Here is an 11,033-nt window from a genome sequence, read left to right on the forward strand (position 1 = left end):
GACCACAAATTTTTTTGTAAAAGTATGGTCTACAAAAGTGAACTCCTCATATAAGATAATCTGATTTGGATTTGGATCGAACCCTAAAATCAGATTGTTGATGACTCTAAGGAATGATCCATACGCTATAAATTTTTTAGTTACAACCAAATGAATTTCTATAACAAAAATTTAAATGCATAAAAAATTTTAGATAATTTTTTTGAATAATTTGATGTATGTATGTATGTATTTATTTATTTTCTTCATGTTATTTATTGTTTTCATTTTCACCAAAACATGATGATGGAGCCATTCATGCATTATTTATTGACATTTGAGCTTTTAAATAAATACTTGTGTCATTCATCGCATCTCGATCGACAACAGACATTAGATTCAACGACACATGTGCGCATTGGATTCCTATTCCATACCTTCCTTTGTCGACAAATGATTCTGATTCTCCTCGTGTGATGCGAATAGGCCTTCTCAGTGCCTTTTCCGCCGTCGAGCGAACGCGGCGATCACATTTGGATTCCATTCTTCCCCTCTGTTCCCAACTCAACATGCCGGCCGACGTTAAAATTCCGAGGAGCTAGCTGTTGCTGATACAGCAAAACCACGCGTCTTGGCGGTTGTGTGTACACTCAACGCTACACGCTACTTTTGTGTAAAATAAGCTTACGAAGAGTTGCCGTCTTCGATCTCTCTTTCTCTCTCTCTCTTAATTGTGAGAGAAACTTCCGAAGAGTTGCTACGAACATACATGCACGTATATATATATATATAGAGCAGAGGGATGAGGAGATGGCATAGCAGTGCAGCGAAGAGAGAGGGAGGAGGAAGACAGAGCAGTGAAGATGAGCCACACATGTCACTGGGCTGCTGCTGGTTCCCATAATGTAAGTGAAACGAGGGTTCTTCTTTTGTTTCAGGTTTCAAGCATAGTGAATAATTTGACCGCCATACTATTTGGTGTTGTTAATCTAAATGCTGTTCGTGCTTCATGTTGTGGTTGGGTGAGGCATCCACTTGTTGGCCGCTTAGAATTCCCCCTAAACAGTCAACTTAGTGTTTGATACGATTAAACGCACAAAATTACCAATCTTATTCGTTCGTATCACAAGGAGGAATTGGTTTTCAGGGTGGAGGATCGGTTAAAGCAGGCAAGAAGGGCACGATTCACGTCTCAGCAAAAGCCATGAACATAACTTGGGCCAACGATGCGAGATTCTGGAAGTGGATTCCGCTTTCCAAGAATGAGCTACCCAAAGCCTTCTCCAAAGATGACATGAGGTAGCATCTTTTTTTTTTGTTCTGTCACACTTGACACCATGCATGCTATCAACTCACCCGATGAGCTCATCATACATAGTCTTATCAAAAAGGCCACAAACTACGAAATGCTCTCGTGAGATAGATAGATAGATAGATAGATAGATAGATAGATAGATAATAAATCTTATTCCATGATGCTTACTGACCTGTGTTGGTTCATCTTGTTGGATGCCATAGCTTTGACGCTGCTGCAGAGCTGATTCAGGTGAATTGGCTCGAAGCAAGAGGGAGTCTGGACTCGGCAGTGCACAAGCAGCCTCGACTCAGTGGGTCCGGACGCTATGAGATCATCTACCACCTCAGGTTTAAGGTCGATGCCTTTGGGTGGAGCAATGCCCCCGTCATCTTTGAACTCATCACCCCAGACGGGCACAGGCAGCAGAAAAGTGTGATGTTGGAGCCATACAGGAGGAGAAGCAACGAGTGGCAAGAGATCCATGGTGGAGAACTCAAAATGACGGGAAAGGTTGAGTTCGCCATGTTTCAAGTCGAGAGCCATGGCTGGAAGGGTGGCATCATCTTTGGAGGTGTCTCTTTGAGGCCTAAATAAGGAAGACCAGTTCTGGTTAGAAGAGATCTGGAAAGTATCCATCTGCTACCAACTAACGTATTATTGTGTTTGTTTGTCACTCTTCTTGCTGTGTGCTCCGCTCCGCTCCTTTATGCAGTCATCCATCATTCATAGTTTGCTTCATACTAAGTTACATTTGGTTGGTGCTGTTGACACCTTATAGGATGGATGAATGCGTTGCGGTTGAATAAAGAGAGAGAGAGAGAGAGAGAGAGAGATGCTTTGCTAATAATGCAGACTACACTCCCAATTCTAAACCGATATTTGATTCAGATACAGAAACTTTTCCGAGTACGTACGATTCAAGATACAGAAAGTTTTACATCATATAACACACACGTATAAGAAAGAAAGAAAGAAAGAAAGAAAGAAAGAAAGAAACATAATCTAATGCTTTGATCACTTCCGATCCGTAATGACTGAATTGGCTTTACTGATAAATTATCTTTATTTAAGGATATCTTAGCCAATTTAAAAGAAAAAAGAAAAACAATTTTTTCGAGTTGTGTATTCCTCCATCCTCCCTTCTGTTCTCCATTATCATTACCTCGGTGTTATCTTCTTTCTTTCACTTGTTGTTCCTCCTCTTTCTCGTTGTTGCCAGCCTCTCTCCTCTATCAGTCTCTTTTATCATCTTCCTTTCTTTTATTATTTCATCATCTCTTTGATTCTTGCCATTTTCATCACCAACCTCTTTTTCGCTACTCAGATTGAACCAAGCATGCCATTGAAAAGCTGCATCGACACCATCTTTTTCATACATCAACAAATGAAACAAAGCATTATTATGTCTCATAACAGAACATCTACAAGCGCAAGTATAGCAAAGCAAGTCGCAGGCAGTCCCCCACGGCTTGCTCAAGTATATGTAGGAACGAAACAGAAAACAAAGTTCCTATGCCAAGCCAAAAGTACAAGACTCAGTAAAGCTACCAGTCTCCAAAAACTACAAGATATTGACTTGCCAATTACATCCCAGGAAATGATTTCATAGATCACGTTGGCTGATCAACTCGAGCACCACTTCCGTCATGCAAAGTTTCCCCTTTTTTAGTCCAAAAACAAATGGACATATATTACAGTAAAAAGAGAGACAAGAATCCAAGTCCACAAACCATATGCTAATATCGCTTTCCAAGAATAACGCCAATGAATATTGATACCAAGGCTACTCCCAAGATGAACTTGAAGGCCATGGCTCCTGAACGCTCTGGAGCGACTTGCGCATTTGGACTAACAGTAGCAGTATTTGTATCATGGTGGACTCTGTCACTTCTTTTCTTGCTTTTTCTCTTGGACAATGTTGACGTGTCCAGTCCAAGATCTCTTGATTTCACCTCGATCGCAGCATCCTGCATCTCCACCTGTGAGGTCTCATTCTTAACCTGCAGAAACATTGAATGAACATTGTCAGGACAGAAGCGTTCACAAATCCTTGCCATCAAGAGGCAGAAATTTGACTTTGGTTAAGCTGACCTCTTCGGCACTTGTGCGGGCCAAGTGCAATGTGTTTTCAAGCTCTGCTATCTTCTTTTCCATTTCAGTGGTTTGACTCTGTTTAAGTCTTAATTCATTAAGCTCCACCTCAACAAGTGCAAGCTTTGTGTTTTCTTCTATAACCTGCAAGTTCCGAACAAGTCACATACAAATTAGAAATTTGCCCTGTTTTTTGCAGATTTTGATTGATTATTGCCTCGTAAAGTTCCTAGCACAATGTGGATGGCAAAAGGCTGCACCATGTGAGTCTGTGAACAGAAATCATAAGCACGTCAACCCTCCAATTTGAGTATCTATGTTCATTAATTTCCATCAAACGTTTTTATCTATGATTCTGCTTGTTATTTGCTTAATCTAAAGGTATATGAACCAACCTTCTCTCTGTAATGGGCTTCGGCTTCTTGTAGCTTCTGCTGAAGTCCCTCGACTTGTTTTTCTAGAAGTGTGGCGTGCTGATTCCTAGACTCTAATGCATCAAGTGACTGCTTCATGGAAGCTTGCCTTTCCGACTCCTTCACCGAGCCCAATTCTTTCTGTAAAAAGAAATCAACTAGTAAGCAGAAATCACCAAGGACCATCAAGTGGGTATATGAAATGGTGATCGATTGATCTCAAAAGAAACTCCATGACACAAAGCAAACTTACAAAGCAAATATCAAGGCATCATATTGTTCCAAGTGAAGTGATACAACAAAATAGCCTTGTTTCGTTTGATGTTTGCAAGTATGAAAAAATGTTCATAAATATCCAGCAATATACATATACATGCATATCATTTGCATACGTGGCTCCAAGTGTTGCAATTTTTGCATGCATATTCTCCAGAAAGTATCAAATACATTTTTTCACGGATATCCTGTAATATACATATGTCAAACATCATGTTTACATACATTTCTCCAAATCTTGCCTCTCCACATGCATATTCTCCAAAAGGAAATATATTTTTGCATACACTCCTTACATCTCAGGTGCACGTTATCTCAAACATACAGAAGTTTTATGCTACGATATTATATGTTTAAATTTATTCTGTTCATGAAGTAAACTACTTGCAACTCAGCATGTGTAACAGGACATTCATGACGCAGCTTCTTAGCTTCATAAAGTGACAATTAGAGTTCAGTGAAATCCACAACAATAGAATATCATATGAATTCAATTTTACTAAAAAACTAAACTTCCAGAAATCAGCAGAGTTTGCACAATCATTTACTACATTTAATGACTGCATGGGTTAATATAAAGAGCCAATGAGGCTGATGCTAAATTGCAGGTCTACCTGTTCTATAATGGTTCTTCGTGCCAAATCAAGTTCCTGCAGAACTTCCCTTAATTGCTGTTCTAAGGCATCTCTTTCTTGGAGTACGCTTGTGTGCTCTCCTAGTTTAGCTGATAGTACTGCATCTTTTCGGGCAGCAGCTGTTGCCATGCTTTCAATCTGAGAGGATTGGTAGTCATGCAAGTTTTGAGTATCGGTGATTATCATTGCAGCAAACAAGAAGTGAAGAAAGTACCTCTTGGATATATGTTTTCTCAGCTAACAACAACTTTTGTTCAAGCTCTGGAATCTGTGATTGCATAAGAGATTTCTCAGCCAACTGTGCTTTAAGATTTTCTGTGAGAGAATTAAGAGAGTCTTCCCTTGCTTTCTTTTCACTTAGTTTTTCTTCCAACTGGACTATGGTTGATTCAAGTTCTTTCGTTGCCTTATGGTACATTTCGCTGACCATGTTGTGCTCCTCCATAGCAGAGGTTATCTGCAATATTACTTGCTGTTTTAGATAACAAATCCCTTTCCAAGTTGACTTGTTGAACAAATGTGAAAAACAAGAAACGATGCTCCTAACTTGCAATTATCTGCATCATATACTCTCAAGTATCCACTTCCTGTAAGTGATAGAAATTATGTATTTACAAACCTGTGACTGGAGTTTTTCTTTATCAGAGTTATGCAGCTGCACGAGATCCATCATTTCCTTCTTGGAAGCAAGAAGTTGTACAGATATGTCTTCTTTCTCTGTAACGGCTGCATTTAATGCTACTTGTAATTCATTCATTTTAGTCTCATATGCCGCAAGCTCCTCAGAGAACCTTGCATTTTGTCTGGCTAAACCTTCATTCTCAGTTCTGAATTGATCGGACTTGGCTTTTAATTGCTGAACATGTCCATCCAGATCCTGTATCTTGCATAGAGCCTCTTCTAATTTGCCCTTCTGACTTGTAGCAGAAATAGCTGACAGACTGGCCTGTTCTTCATGATTTCTTAACTGAGTTTCAAGTGCAAGCAGCTTTTCATTCAGTTCTCTTGCTTGCATCTCTCTCTGCTTGTATTTCTCAATAGCTTCATGCAGCTGGGCTTCATTTTCTTTAAGACGAGATTCAGTTGCAAATTGGAGCTCCAGGCCTCTTGAATGTTCATCAGTTAATTGCATTATTGTACTTGCATGAGACGCGAGTTGCTCATCAGTAGCCTCCTTCTCGGCATGGATGGATTTCAACAACTCATTAAGCTCATTGACTTCGTGTTGCTGAGCTTCCAACTCCTCCCTGAGCTTGGAGTTTGTCAAAGCCAGCAACTCATTTTCAGAAATTGTCTGTTCACCTCTTAAATTAGCTTCTGAGACCTTTTGCTTAAGCTCCTCAACATTGTTTACAAGGGAAACCAGTTTCACTGCACCTGCCTCCAACTCTGCCTTTAGCGAGGAAACACTTTCAGTAGCTTCGATTGCCTGTTCTTTATAAAATGCCAATTGTTCCTCAAGAGATTTTAACTTACCATGCAATTCTTTAGCTTCAGACTCCCTTTCCTTGAAGCTCACTTCTACTTCCTGGAGTTTCAACTCTGAATCGTTGACTAATGATTCGTTTAGTGAATTCAATTCTATATTTCTTGAAGTAACTTCCTCTACAATCTTTACATGATGTCCTAACTGTTCTCCAGCATATCTAAGCTTCTCAAGTAGCTCTTTCTCTCGAACACTTGAATTGTCAAGGTCTTTCTGAACACCTTCCACTTTCTCTCTTAAATATTTCAACTCATTTTGCAATATCTGAATTTGATTCTCAGATTCATAAAGTTTCTCACCCTGATTAATAGACAGATCCTCAATTTTTTTTCTTTCTTCGGTAACTATATTTAGGATATCTGTCAACTCCCTCTCCTTCTCGTTTGCAGCTTGCAGCTTAGCTTCAAGACTCTGTGTCTGTGTCTGATATGCTACAAGTTCTGTAAGAAGCTCAGAGACCTTGCTGCTGTATTGCTTTGATTCGACCTCAACATCTTTATGTTTTGCCTCTGTGATGCTCAGTAGTTGCTCAAGTTCCTGCATCCGATAATTAGCAGCTTCCAACAATAGTTCTAATTCTGCTGCTCTCTTTTCAGCATCTTCAGCCCTTGAATGAGACGACTGAACCAAGTCTTCCAGCTTGAGACTGTGGTGATGTCTTGCTGTAGCATGTTCCTCATGTTCTGCACACTCTTTCATGAGATCATTAAGCTCATTTTCAAGCTCTACATTTCTCGAAAATGACTTACTCAAAGAAGATTCCAATTGGTCGACCCTGTCATCATAACCCTCAAAGCGTCGCCTTGATAGTGCATTTTCTTCATCTACTTCTTTCAATGAAGCAGTAAGCTCTGTTATTTTCTCATTTAGTTCCTTTATCTCACTCTGTGCATCAAGGTATCTTATCTCTGCAAGATTTATTTGTTGCTCAAGCTCCATAATTCTCTTCTCAGTGGATGCCAATCTCATCTCACTGTCCTTCAGCTGTGATCTAAGATCCTCTTCCGCTGCATTTGATGCATGGACCAGATCTTCTAGCTCAATGTTTCTTTTAGTAGCAGCCTCAGTAACTGTTCTGGATTCATGATGGAGCTGTTCAACCAATTCCAGCTTTTTCTCAAGGTCATCTTTATATGATAATGCTTGTGATAGAAGTGAGTCCGTTTTCTTCAAATCCTGATCAGCCACATTAAGTTTGGCCTCAAATTTCGTATGCAGTTCCTCCTTCTCTAACAATTTAGTATTAAGTTCAGTCACAATGTTATCTAGAGTTGCCTTTTCTACTGCCAAGTTAGACAAATCATTTCTTAAGCTTGATATCTGCACTTCTTGGTCCTTGAAGCAAGCTTCAAACATTTCCCTTTCCTTTACCTTCTCCTGAAGCCTCAGTTCTAATTCCTCAAAATTCACAAGCTTCGTTTGGAGATCTTCTTTTGAAGCAGAAAGCATATTTTCCAGCACAGTGACATTTGTTCTCAACTGCTCATCAGAAACCTTATGCAGATTTAGTTCTTCAATAAGTTTATGCATTGCAGCATCTTTAGAAACAAGGTTCTGTTCCAGTTGAGCTGCTTCTGATTTTGAGATTTCCAACTTCTCCTGAAATTTTGAAAGCTCTAATGAAGTACTTTGAAGTTCCTGTTCAACCTGCTTTTTTTCTGCAATCTTCTCATAGAGTTCCTTCAACTCCTCTTGTAAATTACTTATTTGAGCCTCCGTCTCCTTTGCAGTCACATGTGCCACTTCCAGCATCTTCTCTAACTCCAGAACTTTCCTTGATTCTAACTCTGCTTGCAAACTACTGCTTTTACTTATTTCTTCGGCTTTATGCAGCTCACTAACTGAGGATAGTAACTCTTCTTCAAGTGCCTTTATCCTTCTTCTTGAGCTCTCCAGCTCGGCAGACAACCCAGTGAAAGATTCCCTTATATCAACAAGCTCCTTATGCTTCATCTCTGTAGCCTTTAGTGCTTCCTGATGGGATTCAAGCTGCAAAGTGTGCTTCCGTTCAGCCTCTGAAATCTGATTTTTCATCAACTTCTGGCCAAGTTCAAGCTCTTCGCGATGCTTGTTCATTTTGTCTAACTTGTCATTTGTTAGTTCAAACTTGGATTTTAGCAAAGCTTTTTCAGCTTCTGAACTGATAAATTTTGCAAGGATGGTTTCAAATTGAACCTTGAGCTCCTTGATCTTCTCTCTTGTTTCCATAAAATTGACATTTGCTTCTGAATTGCCTGATTGATGGTTGACAGCGATTAAGTTTTCTTCCACTTCCATTATCAGGTTGAGCAGGTGAGAACTTTGTTTTGCATCTACCAATATTTCCTTCTCTACCTTTATGTATTCTCCATCTGATGGAGATTCCTCCTCTTCTTTATTTCCTTCTTTACTCGGTAAGTCTGTATCACCATTTGTTAAACTTTCTTTTTCATTCTCACCTACCTGCATTTAAAATATTCTCAGAAAAAAATAAGTAGGTTTTCTTTGAGCAAAACAGTGGCTGAGTTCAGTGGGAGTGAAGTTCAGAATTGCCAGTCCGTTGTGTGGATATGATATTTCTTAACAAGTAGATGTGTAATTTGGATCATTGAGGATGTGTACACAATGTAAATTATATCTATGCATGGCATGTCCAAAAGCATGGAAATGACTACCTATATTCATTTAAAAGTTAAAATGTTTATTTTTGCTCAGGGTTGCAATCACTGAGACATTTTGACCAAAGGATTCTTGAAGTGGTCTAAATTTTTTTTCCTGAAAAGAGAAATAAGAAAAAGAATCACATGTATCTTGCACTAGGTTCTTGTTATCTTCAACACAATTCTTGGAAGAACAAGGCTTATAAGCTAGTGTTTAATTTATATTTAAGTTTTATGGTGTTTCCTGTTTATTTCATGAAGGCCAATACTATGTAACGGTAAATCTGTGCAGCCTCCTCATTCACCTAGACATATAGCATAACATGCACATATACATACACATAGCATTATTAATATAGGATCTAGAGTGACCTGAAATTTCATCTGTAAATTTGCCTTCAACAAGTCAGATAGAACTTATTAATCATCATTTTGTGGCAAAATCCTACTGTTATTGAGACATGGCATATGCAGGTATGTGATCAATCCAAAACATGTTAAAAAATTTTCCAGCAAACTGAAAGGAAGCAGAGTTCCTCCTTATCAAGGAAGGAATTATTCAGACATGCAATCGGCCATTTTGAAATTGTTTAAAAACAAAAAGTTCCCTGAGAAAACAGTTTCAGAACTGTAAAATCATACATTGCTGAAGCTAGAAAAACACTCATGTATTCAGTTGCACAAACAAAAAATATTTTCGAGAAAGAAGGATAAGATTACTGCCGCACTGACCTCTCCGGATAGCTTCACTTCAATCTCGTTCAGTTGCAAGTCTTCAGCCATCTATTGTGCTAGTCACAGTAATGGCAGGTACGTATCCTTTGCACCTGTTACACAATTAAACGGTTACCTCTCATCAATCATAAGCCAAATGCTTATGCATGCATAAACCAATATTAAATAGTTCGTACTACATTAAAGTAGTACTGCTAATTGAAACTGAATCGTCAAACTATCGACGTCTGAAATTGGAAAGAATAGTATTGTGCGATTTTTTTTTGGCTTAGAGCCATGCAAAAAGAAAATTAATGTCTTGAATTACCCAGTATCAACAACCAATTTCATCTTAGACCGATTTTAATCCGTTATGAGAACGATAAGAATCATCAGCTTTGGCCAATCATATTCTAGAACCAGCTAAAAATGGAATCCCAATGTGCTGGCAGCATGACTCGACCAAGTTAGGCTCCTGGAATTATATATATCAAGCTGTACATATGCAAAGATCATCTGAGAGTATCTCTACCTCAAGTGATTAGACAACTATCCAAATATTTCTGGTGCCTTCATTGACTGTATGCTTCTCTTGGAAAAGGGTTGTTTATAATGTGATCGTTTGATACATGTGAGCTAAAAGGAAGGGTATAATGATGTACGGATATGAGCACGCAGGAAGATTTCAGGAATAAAAACGAAAATTTTCTTCAAGAAAGATGAAATAAGTTTACAAAAGTTGCTGAACTGTCTCTAAAGCGCAGAAAGATCGATGAGGAATTAGAACAACAACCAAAAAAGATAACACTTTGATCAAAGATCGGAAGAAGAGACTTGTAAGAAAAAGCAGAAAACCAAAATGAAAAGATATGATCTTTACTACGATCCATCAAACAAAACCGGAACTTTCCACATAAAACCATCGATTTGGTTGTTGATCTTAGGTTCCCAAAGAGCTCAACCATCGACCAAAACAAGGTCTCACGTCGAGCAATCACGATCAGAGAGTTGGAAGACCCGAACAGAAAGAGAACTTGAACCGAATCTAATAATCAAAAACTAGATTTGGAGAGTTGCCTCGGAGCGATCGAGCGATCTGATGACCAAGAGAGTGGCTTCCGCTTCGTTCGCGTCGATTGCTCTGGCGATTTCTTTTGGTCGAGAGAAGACAAGAGAGAGAGAGAGAGGGACAGTGACAGATGGGAGAAGACGGGAGGAATGAATCCTTTTGAAAGCATGACAGGAGGCGAAGAAAGAGCTCACTGGGCCCCGCATGGGTCCGATCACCGATCCGCTCAACCGGGTGTGGTTACCACCGGGATCACTATGGAGGCTTCTCGGATTCCTTTCACTCCTTGCAAGTGTTTATTGTGTGCGAAAAAGAATACTTGGGTAAATGTTGTATAAAATTTCAATTAAATATTTTATATACAAAATAATTATATGTAATTAAATTAGAGGAGAATGATAGGAACTAAAACTAATAAAAAATATATTACGTAT

The 11,033-nt window shown here is 39.0% G+C and overlaps 2 protein-coding genes across 2 annotated transcripts; one reads left to right on the forward strand and one right to left on the reverse strand.

Moving 5' to 3' along the window:
* Positions 1-724: 724 nt before the first annotated feature.
* On the forward strand, positions 725-2,056 carry LOC135674873 (protein PHLOEM PROTEIN 2-LIKE A2-like). Its single transcript, XM_065185125.1, has 3 exons — positions 725-884; positions 1,127-1,278; positions 1,498-2,056. The coding sequence occupies exons 1-3, from the start codon at positions 843-845 to the stop codon at positions 1,868-1,870; spliced, it is 567 nt and encodes a 188-aa protein (XP_065041197.1). The 5' UTR covers positions 725-842; the 3' UTR covers positions 1,871-2,056.
* A 605-nt stretch (positions 2,057-2,661) lies between these two features.
* Positions 2,662-10,746, reverse strand: LOC135672826 (sporulation-specific protein 15-like). The gene is made up of 8 exons (XM_065181227.1): positions 10,608-10,746; positions 9,549-9,643; positions 5,311-8,619; positions 4,906-5,148; positions 4,671-4,829; positions 3,763-3,921; positions 3,368-3,511; positions 2,662-3,276 (listed from the first exon to the last, which is right to left on the reverse strand). Exons 2-8 carry the CDS (start codon positions 9,597-9,599, stop codon positions 3,013-3,015), a joined length of 4,329 nt encoding a protein of 1,442 aa, XP_065037299.1. The 5' UTR covers positions 9,600-9,643; positions 10,608-10,746; the 3' UTR covers positions 2,662-3,012.
* Positions 10,747-11,033: the final 287 nt, after the last annotated feature.

Source organism: Musa acuminata, chromosome BXJ1-5 (genome assembly GCF_036884655.1).
Source record: "Musa acuminata AAA Group cultivar baxijiao chromosome BXJ1-5, Cavendish_Baxijiao_AAA, whole genome shotgun sequence".
NCBI classification, from domain to species: Eukaryota; Viridiplantae; Streptophyta; class Magnoliopsida; order Zingiberales; family Musaceae; genus Musa; species Musa acuminata.